The 20,572-nt window shown below is 49.3% G+C and overlaps 1 protein-coding gene across 1 annotated transcript; it reads right to left on the bottom strand.

Annotated features, from left to right (window-relative positions):
• Positions 1–3,492: 3,492 nt before the first annotated feature.
• MZF1 (myeloid zinc finger 1) lies at positions 3,493–16,992 on the bottom strand. The gene is made up of 5 exons (XM_084771497.1): positions 14,624–16,992; positions 14,016–14,202; positions 13,498–13,568; positions 13,257–13,377; positions 3,493–5,032 (listed from the first exon to the last, which is right to left on the bottom strand). Exons 1-5 carry the CDS (start codon positions 14,771–14,773, stop codon positions 3,600–3,602), a joined length of 1,962 nt encoding a protein of 653 aa, XP_084627623.1. The 5' UTR covers positions 14,774–16,992; the 3' UTR covers positions 3,493–3,599.
• Between the last annotated feature and the right edge of the window lie 3,580 nt (positions 16,993–20,572).

Here is a 20,572-nt window from a genome sequence, read left to right as displayed (position 1 = left end):
GCCTGCCTCTGCCTCCCGAGTGCTGGGATTAAAGGCGTGCGCCACCACGTCCACCTCCCTCCTGACCTTTTAAGGCAAACTGATTCTAAGACCCAGACAAATCATTCCAAAACTACTCATTATTGTTTTATTAGTTACCCTACTCTATGCTGCTTATTTTTGTTTAGCTGCTGGCTTTTTGTTTGTTTGTCTTCGTTTTCTTTTCTCTCAATACAGGGTTTCTCTGTATTGCCTTGGCTGTTCTGGACTCGCTTTGTAGACCTGACTAGCCTCGAACTCAGAGATTCACCTGCCTCTGCCTCCCAAGTGCTGAGATTAAAGGTGTGCGCCACCATGCCCGGCTTGTTTTTGGTTTTGTTGTTGTGAGCTGCCATGTGGGTGCTGGGAATTGAACCCGGGTCCTTTTGGAAGAGCAGGCAGTGCTCTTAACTACTGAGCCATCTCTCCAGCCCCCTGTTGTTAGGTTTTTGTTTTTGGCTTTATCTTTCTTCTTCCAGACAGGATCCATATCTGTAGGCTAAACTCAGCATGTAGTTCAGGCTGATCTTGAACTGACATTATCCTTGTTGCCTACTGAGTGCTGTGATATATATATATCCATACCTGGCTCTTCCAAAGTCCCATGGCTGTGCCTAGCTGGGGCTGGGCTAATCTTTCTTTCTTTTTGTTTTTTATTTTATTAAAATTTTTTTTCTTTTCTGTTTTTCAAGACAGGGTCTCTCTGTGTAGACTTGGCTGCCTGAACTCACTTTATACACCAGGCTGGCCTCGAACTCACAGCGATCCGCCTGCCTCTGCCTCCCAAGTGCTGGGATTAAAGGCATGCGCCACCACGCTCGGCTGCTGGGCTAATCTTTCTAGCCCTGAAGCTGTGCTGGCAGTGTGGTAGCACTTGCCTGCCTGTGTTCTCTCCCTGCCTCTTGGACTCTGAATTCTGCTTATCTTGGCTCAGGATCTTGCGTGGTCTGTGAGGCAGGAGAGAACAACACTGAGAATTATGGGGACTTGAAAAAGGAATAGAGCCTCCAATCTTGGACCCTGGCTGATGCCGGCGAAGCAAGAATACCAGTGCAATTAACAGTTGCTAAAAGGCTTTTCTTTCTTCTCAGCCTTAAACCTGCCATTTTCTAGGAATCTCACCAGAAACTCCATTTAAAGGGAAAGGATGTATACAGTTTTAGTATCTTCTGGTTTTACTTTATCAGATTATAATTCCATCCAAGGCATCTTTGAAGCCACCCTCTAATGGTTTCAAAAGGGGAAAGAAAAAGGTTTCTCAGCAACACTTCGGAATGTAACTTGAGAGCCACCAAAAAGGTATTACAACTAATGCTTAGCCAATGCCAAGACAATTGAGGCTCCCTTGAGGATCCCATATCTACTACTTTCCCCCATGGGAAACATACCCACACTTGATTAAGCCTCTTTCTGAAAACTTCTCTCATGCTTAGAGCTTATATTAAAATATCTTTAATAAATCTCCCGCTTTGTTTCATACTGGCTAGGGCTGAGATTCTTTTCTACACTGGAGCCATGAATCTCAGTTCATCCAGAGTCCAGATCTCTATAAAATTAGGGGTATTCCATAGGCTGCTATCATAAGGACTGGGGAACCCCCCCCCCCCCAACACTCTTTCACACAGCATCAGCCTCTGATTTGGTTTGGCTTGTCTACTTAGCTTGAGACCAGATCCAAGTTTGAGGTGTCACGATGAAGTGGCAAGAACAAGTAAAATTATACAGACAGACACAGCTTGGACACACAGACCTTAAAATGGTATTCCTGGGGGCTGGAGGGATGCCTCAGAGGTTAAGTACACTGGCTGCTGCTCTTCCAAAGGTCCTGAGTTCAATTCCCAGCAACCACATGGCGGCTCACAGCCATCTGTAATGTGATCTGATGCCCTCTTCTGGCCTGCAGGTGTACATGCAGGCAGAGCACAGTGTACACAATAAATCTTAAAAAACAAAAACAAAAAAAGGTATCCCTGGAGACACTCAGGCTGGAGCCAGTCTGACACCTACCCAAAGAAAGACCTCAACTTGGAGTTTAGGGCCCAAGCTGAGTCATGATAAGTGGGGCCCCTTTGACTACTTAGATTCCAGTAACCCACGGGTGGTGGGGTACAACTGTGTCAAAGTCATAGGTAGTAAGACAGGAGGAAAGATGGCTACTGCAAAGGAAACCAGCAATGCCATGGGGCACCAGGCCTGAAACAGCCAGGACCATGTAAAGCGTTGTCAACGGCGTTTCTTGTGACTTCCTGCCGCAGACTCCCTAGTGGGAGGGAGAACCTAGTAGCCCTATGAATGGAGCCATGGCGGAAGAAGCCTGTGGCTGGAAAGGGGGAACAAATTCCAGGGGACACATCTAGGCCCAGGGCCCGAAGCCTATGCTCTCCAATTTGGGGTCCCACTCAGTCCTTCTTAGCACCTATTGGCTGCAAACCCACAGGACAAGGAAAATCTTGAAACGTCTGACTTTCCAGGTTAAACCTCCTATTCTGGCATGTATCATGGCCACCTCCCGAGTTCATTGCTCAGTGCTCCTCCCCTTGTTGGGAAGAGCGCTTTGCCTGTTTGTGACTTTTCAGGCCTTGGGTGTGTGTGTGTGTGTTGTGCTGTTAAGATGAAAAGTGACTGGGGCTGGAGAGATGGCTCAGAGGTTAAGAGCACTGTCTGCCCTTCCAGAGGTCATAAATTCAATTCCCAGCAACCACATGACACAACCATCTGTAATGAGATCTGGTGCCCTCTTCTGGCCTGCAGGTGTTACATGTAGACAGAACGCTGTATATATGATAAAATAAATAAATCAATCTTTAAAAAAAAGATGAAAGTGACTCTCCAGCCCTTGTTGAACTTATTATGGCAATGCTCTTGCCTCTGTTTCCCAACTGCGGTGCTTATATGCAGTCAGTGTGAGCTTTCAAAATGGCAGCTGTGGTGTAGCCCAAACTGGACTCAAACTCTCTGCAATCCTCCTGTCTCAGCCTCCTGAGTGCTGGAGTTACAGGTGTGTACACTCATCTGGACTACCCTTTTCAGCCACCCACCAGTCAGGCGGACCTTTCTCTTGACTAGATCCGAAGTAATTACCATGGCAGATGCAAAGAACCCTTTCCTCCTTTGTGAGTGTGGCTAATCTGTCCCGTCTGAGGCTGGGCATCTGTATAAGCCAGAAGTATGGTACAGAGTATATCCCACAAGAAAGCAGTGCTATAACCGGGCGGTGGTGCCCCACGCCTTTAATCCCAGCACTCAGGAGGCAGAGGCAGGCGGATCATCGCTGTGAGTTCGAGGCCAGCCAGGTCGAAAAAGTTAGTCCAGGATAGCCAAGGATACACAGAGAAACCCTGTCTCGGGGGAAATAAATAAATAAATAAATAAATAAAAATAAATAAATAAAACAAACTGCTATAGTGCTAAAGCCTGTGTGCAGAGGCTATGCGAGCATAGAAACAGCGGTAAGGAGGGCAGAGGAACGTACAGGTAGTGAGGAATCATCTATTTATTGAGCACCTACTAAAGACCAGACCCTAGGCGAGCCGGTTGGGCAATGCCAGCCTCACAACAACAACCCTGTGAAGTGTTTTGACCTACTCGGTGCTGTGCACGCGCTGGTGCTGAATGAGCTTGGTGCTCTGGTGGAAGCGGCGGCCGCAGTCCTGGCAGGTGAAGGGCTTTTCGCATCGGTGGGTGCGCAGGTGCTGGGTGAGCGTGGGGCGCTGGCGGAAAGCCTTGCCACACTCGGGGCACGCGTAGGGCCGCTCGCCCGTGTGGATGCGCCGGTGCTGGGTGAGGTTGGCGTGCTGCCGGAAGCTCTGGCCGCACTCGGGGCAGGCGAAGGGCCGCTCGCCGGTGTGGATGCGCTGGTGCTCGGTGAGGCGGGACACCTGCGTGAAGCCGACGCCGCACTCCCCGCAGTGGTAGGGCTTCTCGCCCGTGTGGGTCCTCTGGTGGCGCGTGAGCTTGAGTCGCTGGCTGAAGCGCTGGCCGCACTCCGGGCAGGCGAAGGGCTTCTCACCCGTGTGCACGCGCAGATGCTGCGTGAGCGTGGGCCGCTGGCGGAAGGCCTTGCCACACTCGGCGCAGGCGAAGGGCCGCTCGCCGGTGTGGATGCGCCGGTGTTGTGTGAGGTTGGAGCGCTGGCGGAAGCTCTGGCCACACTCGGCACAGGCGAAGGGCCGGTCGCCGCTGTGCACGCGCCGGTGCTGCAGCAGCACCGAGCGGTGACCGAAGCGCTCGCCGCACTCCACGCATCCGAAGGACTTGTCCCCAGTGTGCACCGCCTGGTGCTCCAGCAGCAAGGCGCGCCTTGGGAAGCTCTCGCAACACTCGCTGCACGGGAAGGGGCCAGGGGGCTCTGGGGCACCGGAAAGGGTCAGGGTGGGTGGCAATGGACCTGGCGGGTCGCCGTGGATGCGCTGGTGCTGCAGTAGGTTGGAACGCTGCCGAAAGCTCTGGCCGCACTCCGTGCAGCGGAATGGCTGCTCACCTGTGTGCACGCGCCGGTGCTCCTCCAGGCGCGCGCTGCGCGCGAAGCCCTGACCACAGTCGCAGCACACGAAAGGTCGCTCCTCGGTATGAGTGAGCTGGTGTCGCAGCAGGTGAGAGCTGCGGCTGAAGCTGCGGCCACATTCGCCACACACGAACGGTCGCTCGCCAGTGTGGATCTTCTGGTGCCGCAGCAGATTGCTTCGTTGGCTGAACACCTTGCCACAAACGTCGCAGTGGCCGCCTCGCGTTGCTCCGGTCCCTGTACTAGGGCGGCCCCGGCTCCGGCCCCTTGGGGCATACCAGCGAGTTGCCACCAGTTCTGGGCCCTCATCGGGACAGGGATCCTCGAAAACAGGGTCCTTTTCATCTCTCGGGTCGCTGGGGAGTACGATGGCATGGGCGAAGCCACCTTCTCGGGTGGGAGACTGTATCTGTCCGGAGAGGCTAACCATGTCCAGATCCCAGGGTACATGGAGGTGGGGGCTCACAGTGTCTAGCTCTGCGGTGATGCTGTCCATCTGCAGCGTAAACCCTGTGTGAGGGGACCCATTCCTTTATAAGACTCTACCTTTCTGCCCTAACCCACAGAACTCTGGGAGACTGATCTATAGGCCTGGAACTGGCTGATGAGGCAGACAGGAGATAAGAGTGGTAGTTCTGGGCTGGAGAGATGGCTCAGAGGTTCTTCCAGAAGTCCTGAGTTCAATTCCCAGCAACCACATAGTGGCTCACAAGCATCTATAAAGAGATCTGGTGCCCTCTTCTGGCAGACAGGCATATATGCAGGCAGCACATTGATTGTATACATAATAAATAACTATTTATTTATTTATTTATTTTTGGTTTTTCGAGACAAGGTTTCTCTGTGTAGCCTTGGCTGTCCTGGACTCACTTTGTAGACCAGGCTGGCCTCGAACTCACAGCGATCCTCCCGAGTGCTGGGATTAAAGGCGTGCACCACCACGCCCAGCCTAATAAATAAATATATATATTTTAAAATATTTATTTATTTATTATTATTACATATACAGTGCTCTGCCTCCATGTACACCTTCATGCCAGAAAAGGGCCATCAGATCACATTATAGATGGCTGTGAGCCACCATGTGGTTGCTGGGAATTGAACTCATAACCCCTGGAAGAGCAGCCAGTGCTTTTAACCTCTGAGCCATCTCTCCAGCCCCAATAAATAAATCTTAAAAAAAAAAAAAAAAGAGTGGTAGTTCTGTCTGAACAGGTTTCCCTGAGCTGGGGGTGGGGTGGAGGTGAAAAACACCTCTTTCTGGGAGGATTCTGGGGTGACAGTGGGGCCCAGTTTAGGTGGCCGATGGAAAATGCAGAGAATGCAGGTTCAATAAAAGCCAGAGGTGACTTCAACAGATAACAGTGAGGTGGGAATGCAGTTCTCAAGTCCTGGATTTGGGCTTTTGCCACATTTAAGATGACCCAGGCAAGGGGAATCTAATGTAGGCTTGGGGGCTGGGGATGAGATGAACACGGGGCCTACATGTGCACAGCACAGAAGCTGTCTGTGTTGAGGTATGTCCGCACTGCAGAGTGAGCCTTCCAAGATGCACGCCTCGGGCACGATGGACCACAGAGTGGGCGTCCAGTATAAGAGGCCAACAGAGGGATGAGCTGTCCATCAAGACAAACTGGGGGGTTGGAGACCAAATAGGTGACAGACAATCCATGAGGCACCAAAGGTAAGTAAGGTAGATTAGAATGCACTGAAGGAAACCAGAAAACAAAAGCCGAGCCAACAACTCTCCAGGGACTAAGAGCTATCTAATTTACTATAGAGCTTCGGTAAATCAACAGTGGCCTGACGGTCACACGTGGAAGAAGGACCCGAACAAGAAAAAACATGTACCTAACTGTTCAGACTCTATAGAATATGCTAGTCCCTGCTTAGAAAAATTCACAGTACATTGTTTTCGATTCTCAGCATTTATTCTTTTTCCCCCCAGAGGTGGGACTCGAACCCAGCAGGTCTTGTGTGCTAGGGAAATATTTTACCATAGAGCCACATCCTCCAGCCTGTTTCCACATTCTTTTTTTTTTTTTTAATGACTTTTTTTCATGTATAGGTGTTTTCGGCTGCATGTATGTCTGTGCACTATGTGCGGCCATGTGGCTTCAGTGCCTGTGTTGGCCTGAAGAGGAAGTTGGATTTCCTGTAACTGAAATTATGATGGTTGTATGCTGACATGTGGGCGCTGGGAATTTCAAGAGAAGCCAGTGTGCTCTTAACTGCTAAGCCATCTCTCTAGCCTTGCTCCATAATCATAAGTGTTTGTGTGCATTGCTGGTACAACACAATTTGGGTTGGAAAATTCAATCAAAATAGTAGGCCGGACAGTGGTGGCGCACGCCTTTAATCCCAGCGCTTGGGAGGCAGAGGCAGGCGGATCGCTGTGAGTTCGAGGCCAACCTGGTCTACAAAGTGAGTCCTGGACAGCCAAAGCTACACAGAGAAACCCTGTCTCAAAAGCAACAACAAAACAAAAAAACAACAAACAAACAAGCAAATCCAATCAAAACAGTAAAAGAACAGGGCATGGTGGTAAATTCTTCCAATCCCAGAATCTTCAGGATGGAGGTAGGAGCTCAAGGTGCTACAAATCAAGTTCAAGGCCAGCTGGGTTACATGAGCTACTTATCTTGAAAACAAACACCAAAACAACCCCCACAAAAACTAAAACAGCAGTGCTTCATGCTGTCCCAGGAATTGCACTTTTATTTATTTATTTGTTTTTCTCTTTCCTGAGCCAGGGTCTCTCTGTGTTAGCCTTGGCTGTCCTGGACTCTCTTTGTAGACCAGGCTGGCCTCGAACTCACAGAGATCCTCTTGCCTCTGTTTCCCGAGTGCTGGGATTATAGGCATGTGCCACCACTGCCCGGCAGAATTACACTTTTAGGTATTCCTATTCAATAGTTGTGTTCCTTCTTGTGTTAATGATCTATAACAGTGTTTCCCAGGACTTAATGAGAGGCAATCCTCAAGAACTTCGGACAGATACGACCATAATAAGCCAGGAGTCTACAGAGCTGTTTGAAGACCTGTGATGACCCCTGTTATTTGCCAAGCATGTGACATGAAAACAGGAACAGAATAAGGTTATTTGTGCTAAGGTCATTTGTACATCCATGGGAATTTTTTTTTTTTTGGTAAATACTATGTGTATGTATGCATGACTGCATGAATTTGTGTCACTGTATGTATGCAGGTACCCTAGAAGGTCAGAGGGCATCAGACATGTGAACCTCTTGATACAGGGTTGAAAAGCAGCAATCACTTTTTTGTAGCCTTGGCTGTCCCGGACTTGCTCTGTAGACCTGGCTGGCCTTGAATTCACAGAGATCCATCTGCCTCTGCCTACCAAGTGCTGGGATTAAAGGCATGCACCATTGTGCCTGGCCATTTTTTTTCTTAAAAAAATATATATTTAAATAATAAATATTTAAAACATATTATTTATTGGCTTGTATGTACGTGTGCGATTACGCTATAGTGCATGTGTGGAGGACAACTGGCAGGACTTGGTCTTTTCTTTCCACCATGGGGTGCTAGTGAGCCATCTCATCAAGCAAAGTTTGTTCATTTTATTTATTTACTTATTTTGAGACAGAGTCTATGTATCCCTGGATGTCCTGGAACTCACTATGCAGATCAGGCTGGCCTTCAACTCAGAGATCTACCTGCCTCTGCCTCCTAAGTGCTAGGACTAAAGGTGTGTGTGTCACTATGCCTGGCTTGTTCATTATTTTATTTATTTATTTTGTTTTTCAAGACAGGGTTTCTCTATGTAGCCTCGGCTATCCTGGAACTCACAGATATCTGATTGCCGTCGCCTCCCAGGTGCTGGGATTAAAGGCATGCACCACCACCACCTGCTCAGTAAAAAAAATAAAATAAATAAAATAAAATTTAAGCCTATTTCATGTGTATGGGTGTTTTGCCAGATGTATGTCTGTGTACCACTTGCATGCCTGGGGCCAGAGAAGGCCAGAGAGGGTTCAGGATCTCCAGAACTGGAGTTAAAGATGGTTGTGAGGTACCCATTCTTTCCAGCCCAGGGGTTGTTAATCTTAAAACACTCTTTTTTATTTGAGGCAGGGTCTAGACAGCCCTGGCTAGCCTGGAACACATTATGTTGACAAGGCTGGCCTTGAATTCACAGAGCTCTTCCTGCCTCCAGGCACTGTATTAAAGGGGCAGTAGTATGGTCCAGTGTTTGTATTTTAAATTATGTATATATGGGAGCCGGGCATGGTGGCGCACGCCTTTAATCCCAGCACTCAGGAGGCAGAGGCAGGCAGATCGCTGTGAGTTCGAGGCCAGCCTGGTCTACAAAGCGAGTCCAGGACAGCCAAGGCTGCACAGAGAAACCCTGTCTCGAAAAACAAAAAAAAACAAAAAAAAAAAAAAAAAAAAAAGTATATATGTGTATGTCTCTGTGCCTGTGAGTGCAGTGACCTCAGAGGTCAGAAGACAGCATCAGGGACCCTGGGCCTGGAGTTACAGGGGGTTGTGAGCTGCCTGAACTGGGTGCTAAGAATCCAATCTGAGTCCTTAACAAAAGGAGTATGTCCTCTTCTCTGATGAGCAATCTCTCCAGCTCCTTAAACATTTTTTTCTTTTTAAACTTTTCATGACAGGGCATGGTCATGTATGCCTATAATCCCAGCACTTTTGGTGTCTGAGGCAGAAAGACTGACATAGATTTGATAATCAGCTTTGAATACAATTGGGATAAAGACTCCCTGGACACAGAGAAAATGAACTAAACCAAACCAAAGCAAACGAAACCAAACCAAAGAACAAACAAAACAGCGCCCCCCCAAATCCAAACAACAAAAAACCTTTTATCTTTCATTTTTTTATTTTATATATATGTATGGGTGTTTTGTCTGTCTGTCTGTCTGTCTGTGTAGTGTGTGTGTACAGTGCCTACAATGGCCAGCCAGATCCTCTGGGACAGTTTTGAGCAACCATGTGAGTGCTGGGAATCACATCTAGGTCCTCTGGAAGAGTAGCCTGTGCTTTAACCACTGAACCATCTCTGCAGCCCCATTTCAACAAACAACAAAACAAAACCCCCTTTCATCTTTCTGCTTGTTTTTTGTTTAAAAGAAAACAGGTCTTACTATGTAACCCTGACTACACAGAGCTTGCTAGGTAGATCCGGCTGGCTTTAAATTCACAGAAATTTGCCTGCCTTTGCCTCCCATTTCTGGCTTGCTGTGTGCTTTTGAAACAGTGTTTTGCTAGTTTTCCTAGGCTGGTTCTACTTGTATTGTAAAAGGCCACTGAGCACAACCTGGCTGTACAGGTACATGTTGCTTAACTAAGAAAAAGCTGAAAGGTGGTATCCAGTGGTTTGCTTTTTACACTGAAAAAAAATTTTTTTTTTTGGCTGTGCGGTGGCGCTGCACGCCTTTAATCCCAGCACTCAGGAGGCAGAGGCAGGCGGATTGCTGTGAGTTCAAGGCCAGCCTGGTCTACAGAGTAAGTCTAGGACAGTCAAGGCTACACAGACAAACCCTGTCTTAAAAAAAAAAAAACAAAAATAAAAACACACAAAACAAAACAAAACACACAAAACAAAAACAGACAGACAAACAAAACAAAACAGAAAAAGCATTTTTGGTGCCTGTGCATACATGGCCATGATGCGTATGGAGAGGTCAGAAGACAACCTGTAGGAAGTGACTTTCTCCTTCCACCATGTGGGGACAACTCAGGTTGTCAGGCATAGTAGCAAATGCTTTTTGGGCTTGAGCCATCTGGTCAACCCTCACGTTTGAGACAGGGCCTCACACTGTAGTCCATGCTGACCTTGAAGGCACCCAGATTCTTTCTGGAAGGCACAGAAAGAACTAGTCATGCTGGCTGTTGGGCACAGACGGGGCACTGTGCCGTGTACTCTCTGTACACCATTTTGAGTTTCCACCATGAGAATGCGTTAACAATGGGTACTGGTCTGAGCTAGTCTAACTTTGTGAAACAAGCTTGCTTTTTGCCTCATGTCAATCTGGGTTCAGGGCAAAGCAGGGCCTACATATGAGTAGGTCTAAACTATGTAGGGCAAACCCTAGCTGCAAAATGTTTTTCTTTTTAGTTAATTTATTCAGATTACATCTCAATTGTTATCCCCTCACTTGTATCCTCCCGTTCCTCCCTCCCTCCCTCTTTCACCCTATTCCCCTCCCCTAGGTCTGTGACAGAAGGGGACTCCTCCCCCACCAGATGGCCACAGCCTATCAAGTCTCATCCTGGTAGCCTGCTTACCCTTCCTCTGAGTGCCACCAGGCCTCCCTACCAAAGGGGGAAGTGGTCAAATATGGGTCACCAGAGTTCATGTCAGAGTCAGTCCCCGTTCTCCACACAACTGTGGCGAATGTTCTGTCCATTGGCTAGATCCAAATAGGGGTTCCCTAGCTGTAAAATGTTAGGATGGGTTGTCCTGTTGGGTCATTTTTGACTCAGGATAAAACAAACTATTACTGCTACTAGGCTAGGCTATTGCTAGCTAGGACACATCCCACATGCAGTTATTTCAGGGCTCCAGGATACTGAGATGTTGCCTGACTGTACACATGAAGACTAAAGCAGTCCAATAAAATGGCTCTGTGGAGACAGGCTCTCTTTACCTTCTTGCTTGCTGACTTATTACAGTGTATCAAACTACTTCTGCCTTGTGTCTTTAGTAGATTCATTTGCATCTGCATGTCACTAGTGTGCCAATGCTGTCCCCGGCATAGTGTTAACATTTAAAATAGCATCATAATCAAGCACTAAACAGATCTCCGGGGAGGGCTGGAGAGATGCCTCAGAGGTTAAGAGCACCGACTTTCCTTCTAAAGGTCCTGAGTTCAAGTCCCAGCAACCACATGGTGGTTCATAAACATCTATAATGAGATCTGGTGCCCTCTTCTGGCCTGCAGGCCATACATACAGGCAAAACACTGATATATAATAAATAAATAAGTCTTTAAAAAAAAAAATCTCTGGGAATATGACTCTAATAGTACAAAGCATGTTTAGCATGTGCAAAGTGCAAAAGCCCAGGGTTCAATCCCTTGTACATTTGAGTGTGCAATGCGCACGCGCACACACACACCACCACCACCACCACCAAATCACCAACAGTGCTGAGGATGTGCCTCAACTGGTAAACCCTAGGTTCTATCCACAACACTGCATAAACCAGGAGACGTGTCCTGCTCCTACAATCCCAGCACTTGGGATGCAGAGGCAGGAGGATCGGTTGTTCAGGGTCAATCTCAGCTACATACTGAGTTCCAGGGCAGCCTAGGATGTAGTAGACTCTGTCTCCGAACAAAACAGGGTCTCTTCCAATAACTAAAAACTCTGGCTGCCACAAGAGGCACGGCTGCAGGATGGCACAAGCAGCCAAGGGCCGCGACCAAGAGTCATGGAGGCGAAAATGGACCGATGCTTGAAAGCAAAAGGTATGGTTGTTTACAGCAAGAACAGCCTGAGGAGGAAACAGCCAAGGGACCTGAGGCAGTACTGCCGATGTGCCTGTGAGACAGCTGGGGATGAAAAGAGGAACTGGTCCAAGCAGGACAAAGTGGTCCCTGTGTAACCCAAGCAGGACTGGTCAGGATGGGTGACTGCTGAGGCAAGCAGGCGCTTACCCTGGGCGCTCTGTTTCAGTGTGCTGCCAAGCCTGACGGCCTGAGTTGGATCCTGAAGAGCCACGTGATGGGGAGGGAAAACTGAAGCCCTCAATTTTGTCATCTGAACTCTACATGTAATGCTGTGACACACACGCACCTGCTCAAACTCACACGAAACAAGGAGGGTGGAAAACGGCAAGGATGACATCAAAGGACCATCCCAGAGGCGAAGAGCCTCAGTTTACGCCAGCACATCATACTCCAAAGAAGCATTCCAAGGCGATTTCCTACTAGTGAGATGTGGGAATTTCATCAACGGCAACAGTTAAAAAGAAAAAAAAAAATTTAAAAAGAAAGAAAGAAAGAAAGAAAATCCTGAAAATGGTCTGACAGAACAGTCCCAGACTGGGGATGTAGCTTGGAGGTAAAACTCCTGCCAACGAGGGGGCTAAGGCAAAGCTCAGTGATGGGACCAAGTGCCTAGAGTCCACCAGTGAGAGGTTGGAGGCCTAGCTCAGTAGGAGAGTTCTTGTCCATAAAAATCCATCAGTGGGAAGCAGGGGTTGTGGCTTGCCTAGCATGTACAACCCCTAAGCTCCTGCCCAGCTCTGTCCTCAGCAGTTACCTGTGCTGTGACAGAATTGCTGTGACAGAATTACTCTTGCCTTGTCTACTACTAAGCTCTCTCCACCAGGTCCCAAACATTCCTGCTCTGGTATCCAACCAGAGTCTGGTTTCCATGTAGAATGCCATGACTGGGAGAGGCTGTGCATAAGGAGGTCTGTTTTTGGGAAAATATTGTTTTTTGTTTTGTTTTGTTTTGTTTTTTTGAGACAGGGTTTCTCTGCATAGCCTTGGCTGGCCTTGGCTGTCATTCTGTAGACCAGGCTGGCCTCAAACTCACAGTGATACGCTTGCCTCTGCCTCCCAAGTGTCTGGCTTTGGGGAAGGTATTCCAATACAGGGCAAAGTCAGGGAGAGCCAAGGGGTGAGTGGCGTTGCCCATACTGCCACGACTGGGCTGTCTTGAGGAGGGAAAGAAGGGTGCGTGGATGTCGTGGGTCACGAGAAGGGGGGCTCAGTCCCGCTGTGTCCATCTCACTAACCTGGTGAAAAGATGCCCCCTACTTCCTCATGCCACAGGGCCACAGGATCCTCGCTCCATGGGGACACACTAGGTTCAGTGTCGTTGTGAGGAGAGGTCTGGTCCAGTGCTTTCCCATGGCCCTGAAACCACAGTGATCACTGTGTTGGACTGGGCCTGGCTGGGCTCAGAGAACCTATCTGACACCCACCCATGACAAGCTCTTAGGGCAGAAGGTCACTCACATTTTGTGTAGCGCTTACCTGGGCCTCCTTAGGTAGGAGAGCGGCTGTAGCCTCTTGGGTAGCAAGAAGAGGCCCAGACTCCAGGAGCTCTGCAGAGAAAAGAGTGGGGTTAGGCAGCTCAAGAAAGTTTTTTAACCTTCTTAGTGGTGCCTGGTGCTGGGGTTCCAGACATGTGGGAGACCTGGGCACAATCGTGAGGGTGGGAAGGGCAAGGCAGGATAGCTGAGGGCTCAGTGGGAATGACGTCAAATAGGCTTTTCTGGAAGGCAGACCGATGAGACAAGACAAGCACTGGCTTGGTGCATCTGTATCTCTGTGGGTTCCAAGGCAGCCTGTCCAATGATGCTGTAGGGAAAGCTGTGGAAATGGGTCCACAGTAGTCAGGGTAGTAGTGTCTGTGCTAGCTAGGCTGGAGGCAGGAAGAGGAAGGCCAGAGGCACACCGGAACGGTTTCATCTAGCAGGGCCTGGCTCCGTGGAGTGTAGCCAGCCTTGCCCAGCTAGGCTTGAGGTCCTGCCCATTTTGCCTGCTCTCACCTGGGTTCTCCATCACTTCTGTCACCTCCTCTTTCATCGGAAGGTCCAGCGGCAAGTCCTGTACGGCCCCAGGGGGAGTCTCAGCTCCAGGCTCAGGAGTCTGAAGCTTGATGTGAGGTAAAGGCTGGAAGCTGGAGGGTTCCCTCTTCTCTGACAGGACTTCCTTGCCCTGTACCTGGACTGTGACCTAGCGAGATGCAGAGACCAAGGAGAGAGTGGGGGGCTGGGAACAACCCATGGTCTATGGGAACCCACTGTACGGCAGGACCTCCTGGTCAATCCATACTGACTAGGTCCTCTAAAGTCCTAAGCCTCCCCTCTCCCCTCTCTTGTCCTTGAGCAGAAAGCAAAAGGGCTGTTGGCTGGCACAGGGGGTTGCCTTCTACCCTCTGTGTCTCGTCTAGCTCAGGGGATGACACGTAATGCAGGTACGGGCTCCTGTCCTGAGCAGCGTCACAACGGATCCCTGTTATAGGTGGACACTTCCGTACGGCCAAGGAGTATGTCTGGCTCAGCATGGCATCCCCCCTCTCCCTTCCCCGCCCAGAGAGTGAGGCAAAGCTTGACAGTGCTCCAGCCCTGACCTTCCAACTCAGCAACTGACTCACCCATTTCCGAGGTCCGTCCAGCTCCCACCGAAGCCTGTCAACCAAGGCAGCAGCCTCTTCAGGGCTGCCTGGCCACTGCCCTTGTACACGGGTCCGGATCTCAGGAGGCAGTGCACCCAGGAACTGCTCCAACACCAAGAGTTCAAGCATCTGGTCCTTGGAGTGTACCTCTGGGCGCAGCCACTGGCGACACAGCTCTCAGAGCTGGGCCAGGGCTTCGCAAGGATCTATCGCCTCTTCATAACGGAAACACCGGAAGCGCAGCCGAGCAGCCTCAGGGCCTGGGTCCCACAGAGTATCTTTTCCCGCCTCCTCCTCAGAGTCCTCCAGTTTCACCAGGATGGGCTCATTTTCTGGGGGTGCATGGCCTGGGGAGCCCAGCACAATGGGTCTCATCAGGAGTACCAAGATCAGGTCTCTGAGGCTGGTGTCTGTCCCTAGGGAAGAGCATGAGGCTTCTGGAATAGTGACAGACAGGCGCAGTGCCTTAGTGAGTGCCTGTTATACGCTGTGTTGTTTGATTCCGAGACCTTCTCCATGCAGAGGACACCGTGACAGGCACTGACAGGCCAGGCACACCCCAGACACCAGCGGGAAACTACCTGAGCCACTTACTTTGCTGACCTCTCCAGCTGGGTCTACACAGTGTCTGGTAGCTTTACCTAGTTCTAAATACAGGTTGCTCCTTAGGCTTAGAAACGTTTCTCTTCCCTAAATCCTATTCCTTTCTATAGCAAGTGAAAGAACCAGCCCCCCATCCTTAAAGAACCCCCTTAAGGCCAAAGTCTGGGGGGAATGTAGAAGCTGGCCGACCCAGTCCTCCCTTAAGGACCCCCATTAAGGCCAAAGTCTGTAAATCTCCCCTGCTGCAGACTGCTTTAACACTTCCCTTCTCTGCCAGTAAAACAATTCTGAGAGGAGCCACAACTGATAACTGAACCTAGCCACCTGCCAGGGCAGAGTGTCCCAAGAGTTAAAGAAATACACTGTTTAGACTAACAACACAGCCAGCTCACCTCGAAAAAGTCCACACATACTCTCTCCTAGTCAAGCTGACCAGCAAATGAACTAGCACGTAACAACAAAAAATTAGGGGAAGCCAGGCCAAAGTTCCTAACACCCCCTGTGACTGCTTCAACCAATCTTTTCCATAGGTCAACTTGCCCACTACCCAACCACGAAACACCAAGGCTTGTAACTCCCTGTTTGCAGCCTTTCTGCCCAAATGCCAACCGATCACACACTGTAAAACTCATTTATTTGTCTAAAACCTATAAAAACCCTACGAATTTGCTGTTCACGGTCGCCTCACTCTGATGTGTGGGTAGACCCCAGTGCACTGGAACAATATACTTCCTGCTTCTGCATCGATCCAGTCTCCGTCTCTCACTTGGGGGCTTCCAGGAATAGACTCTCCCGACTAGAGTCTTACACAAATAGCAGCCTCCTTCCACCGGCTGCTTCTCTACTTGTATCCCGGCATCAGCACCACTACTGCCTCTCCTCCCGGGACTCCCAATTAACAGTCCTTTAATGTTTTCTACCCAGTCTCAGATATGGCTCTTCTCTCAGGCCCCACCGTTCCCCTCCCGACGTGGTCTCAAGAAGGACAGCCCTGCTCCACCTGACCCCTCATCTCAACTCCTCTCAGGCAAACACCTTTCGGAACACCGGAAGCTAACTCATCACCTCCAGCAATGATCCATTTCTTCGGCTCTAATTTAGTTGGGGTTGGATGGTGACGGGGGACTTCCGAAGACCCTCAAACGCCCCCAAATCACTGGACCAACAGTCTGCCAGCGAGGTCCAAGATACTGATTTCTCTGTGCCCATGTGAACTGCAGTTTCCTCACCTGCAAATAGGGCTGATTTCCCCTCCCTTGATACTTTCTGCAACTGGGACTTTGTGGAAAATCTGAATTTATTACTGGAGCGACATAAAGAGTCAGCTTGATTTCTATGGGTTACACCTCTGCTCCTCATTGTGGCAAATTAACAAGCCCAGCGAGAAACTTGGAACAGCCACTAAGCAAGTAGAGGAGGTTCCGGAAATACATTTCCCAGAAGTCTAAGCGAGCACCAGCACCACCGTTCTACTGCGCCAAGTGGTCCCGTTGCCGTGGCAACGATGGTAAGCTCACGCGACTGCACAGAACCGACCTACAGAGAGTTCCCGGATCCCTGCCAGCGCTCTGGGTCAGGATGAACAGCCGGAATCCCACAAACCACTCCTCTACCCAGTCCTATCCTAAGGTTTCGCGGTGAAGGGACTCTCCGGTGGGGAGGCTGCGCACTCCTGAACATGCGCACTCCCGTTCGCTTCATCCAGGCTACACTACATTTCCCAGACTGCTCCGCGCGCAGCTCCAAGCCCACCTGCCCTTCCCCCCCATCCCCACCCCCGCCTCCGTTTCTACCCTTCTTCCCGTCCCCAAGGGATTGCTCTGGTCGCAAGGGTCAGGTCGCACTCCTGGCCGTCTCTTCCCACACTCCCCGTCTCGAATCCAGGCGTCAGGGCCCTGTCGACGCGCACAACCCTCTCTCTGGGGGCAACTGATGGCAGCACCGCCTTCCAGACCGCGCATGCCCCCCACCACATTTTTTTTTTTTTGGTCAAATTTCTTCGGGCCTTTCCCGGGATTTGCAGGGTTCTGCACCAATCATGACTCTCACTAGGACGCCGTCAGCCTCCCCGTTTCCATGGCAACCCCGGCGCGCCCGCTCCCCCCCCCCCCCCCGCACCTCCTGAATCGTTCGGCGAAAGATTCAGCTAGAAGCTTTCCAGGAGTAGCGGTAGTGCTCTCCGTGTGTGCAAACCGAGCGCCGCCGGACCTCTTTTGTATTTCTGCTCGGTGGTGGCACTGAGCGGGGTTCCATTGTAATCGGGGGGCCAAACTGGTGGTACCCTAGGTAACGACCGGACTACCTGGTTTAGGAAAGGGTGTCCGGTTCTGTGGGGAGGGTAGGGGGAGGGGACAGGGACACAAAAACCCAGCGAGATAGCTATGAAAGAAAGCAGAGATACCCGCACACAGAGTCGGGGCCAGGAGGAGGACAGGTGCCCGAAGATTGCGATGGTGGAGACAGTGAATATAAGAGAACACACACACCGGATACAGTTGTGAATGTGTGTGTGTGTGTGTTTGTGTGGTGTCATTCATTAGAGTCAGAATGAGGGGACCTGAGTCATGTCAGAAGATTCAGCGAGCCGAAGAGAAGAGAGGAACACAAAGGGATTGGGATTAGGAAAGTTTGCCATCGAGACTCTAGGGATGGACCCAAGTACAAAGGAACGCAGGAAGAAAAGATGGAAATTAGAGATACAGTAAGACCGACTGGTAGGTTTCAGAGACTGAGAGAAAGGTAGCAATAAAAAGACAACTGGGGGCTGGAGAGATGGCTCAGTGGTTAAGAGCACTGCCTGCTCTTCCAAAGGACCCAGGTTCAATTCCCAGCACCCACACGGCAGCTCACAACTGTCTGTAACTCCAAGATCTGACACCCTCACACCAACACACATAAATTAAAAAATTAAATAAATAAAAATATTGAAAAAAAGACAACTGGCTGCGCGCATGTGTGTGTATGCGTGTGTAAGTGTGTGTCCTACATTTTAAGAGAAAATTCAGAGAAGAAAAACTGACAATACACCAGAAAGATGACCCAGCGTCCTCTAGAGTGTCATTTTGGGACTCCTGACTACTTAAACATAGCATTTTTTTTTCCTTCCCTGAGACAGGGTTTCTCTGTGTAGCTTTGGCTAGCAGTTTTGTTTTTCGTTTTTCTTCATCATCTGTGGCTGAAGTCCACACACTATTCTATTAGAAGCTGATGGGTTGCAGATGAATTCTGCCCAGTACATAAATTGGATTAGCTCTGAATCCCCCACACCCAACTTTTTTTTTTTTCTTCTTCGAGACAGGGTTTCTCTGCGTAGCCTTGGCTGTCCTGGATTCCCTTTGTAGACCAGGCTGGCCTCGAACTCACAGCGATCCGCCTGCCTCTGCCTCCCGAGTGCTGGGATTAAAGGCGTGCGCCACCACCACCCAGCAGCTCCAACCTTTTGTTTTAATTCAGATTATTCGTTGCATCTTCCTGGAACCACCTTAGCTACCTTTCTGGTTTCCTTGAGGTATATACATTTTTGACACATATCCTCGAGAGTCGTAGTTCTTTTTTTTTTTTTTTAAGAGTCGTAGTTCTAATCTATCTAGCTATCCACCTATCTATCTATCAACAATCATTTATTTTAGACACGGTTTCACTGGGTTGTCCTGGAACTTTCTATGCAAACAGAGTGGCCTCATATTTAAAGATGCCCCTGTTCTTGCTTCCTGAGTGATGGGATTAAAGGCTTGTGCTATGGCCACTGTGCCCAGTCTGGAATAGCTCTCTGTATAGCTGACGACCTTGAACATTTGACCCTTTTGCCTTTACCTCCCAGTTCTTTTGTTTTGTTTTGTTTTTTTTGGGTGGTGAATATTAACATCCCAAAAGAGAAGAATAGGAGAAAACACTGGAGCAGCGAGCCAGAGGGAGGGTGGAACCTGACAAGAGAAACAGTAAATCTTGTAGCATCGCGTCCAGCACGCTGCTGTGGTTTGATTGAGATTCAGTGATGCTCAGCAGCCTGTACCCCTAGGGTCTTACTGTTTGCAGCCCAGACGGCCTCTTTCTCACACGGTTTCCACTTACTGTCTGTGTCTTTTCTCTGCAGACGTACCTACTATGTGCTATGTTCCTATCCGTCTCCAACATCTTGGAGTCTTCAACTTCAGGGCGTTACACACTGCCCTCTTGTGGTAGAAGTTGGAATTGGAGTCTCTACTGCAAAACAGCACTGTGGCTTGATCACTGTTTATATACACACAACACACACACACACACACACACACACACACACACACACACACACACACACACACACACACACACACACACACACGAAGGCTGGTCCATGCCTCCTCCTGTAGCAGAACTGTATCGGAACTGTTGGGTCTGGCATGAATCTGGAGGAGTGATGGCACCCAAGCTTTAAAGCACCCTTTTGTCAGTGAGTGTTCTCTGAGACTTTATGGGCTTCGTCCTTTGAAGGCTTCTCAGAGCCTCAGCATAACTTAGTCCTGAGACAGGCCTGGCAAACCAGGAAGTCTCCTATGGCCGGGGATTACTTAAGGGGCTGGTTCTTTCAAGACAACCCCTAGATCAGATCTGAAGTTTTGGTATGCAGAAATTGGCTTGCTAAAAGTGTCAAAGGGCTGGAGAGATGGCTCAGAGGTTAAGAGTACTGTCTGCTTTTCCAGAGGTCCTGAGTTCAATTCCCAGCAGCTACATGGTGGCTCACAACCATCTGTAATCTGTAATGTGATCTGGTGCCCTCTTCTGGTGTGCATACAGACAGTGTACTCATATACATAAAATAAATAAATATTTTTTTTAAAGTGCCATTAGTGTAATAACAAAAAGAGCTTCTAGGAAGCCTCTGCCAGCCTCTGTTCTGTCCTCAAGAGGCTGAACGCCCTGCTGCTTGAGAAGCCTGGATTCATCCTGCAGTGTCTCTCTGTTCTTCCTAGCAGCCATCCTGAATAACTCAGAACCCTGACCCCCCCACCTCCACCCCCCGGGGACATGCGAGCTGAATACATCTCTCCTGTAGGTCCTCTCTTCCCCCTCCCTTCTCATTCTAGCCATTACTGCCTAGTAGTTTAAAATAAGCAAACAAATGTATGTAGACATTTGACAAAGATGTATAAGAGCCTCAACTCTATAGCATTTAGGGCCCTAGCCTTTTGATACAAAGCCTAATGACCAATATAACAAACTACTTCCCAATAAAAGAATCCTTGAGTTATAGCTTCTTTTTCTTTTCTTTCTTTCTTTCTTTCTTTCTTTCTTTCTTTCTTTCTTTCTTTTGGGGGAGGGTTGAGACAGGGTCTATCTATGTTACCT

The sequence above is a fragment of the Acomys minous genome, assembly GCF_964271855.1.
Source record: "Acomys minous genome assembly, chromosome: 20".
Classification (NCBI taxonomy): Eukaryota; Metazoa; Chordata; class Mammalia; order Rodentia; family Muridae; genus Acomys; species Acomys minous.
This window is presented reverse-complemented; position numbering and strand designations above follow the sequence as displayed.

Coding starts and splice junctions, on each gene's coding strand:
- MZF1 (XM_084771497.1), bottom strand. CDS start 14,773: ATGCTTGAACTCTTGGTGTTGGAGCAGTTCCTGGGTGCACTGCCTCCT. Junction 13,378..13,497: donor TCCTACCTAAGGAGGCCCAG/GTAAGCGCTACA, acceptor CTGTGGTTTCAG/GGCCATGGGAAAGCACTGGA. Junction 5,033..13,256: donor AGGGGGCATCTTTTCACCAG/GTTAGTGAGATG, acceptor CCCCTCACACAG/GGTTTACGCTGCAGATGGAC.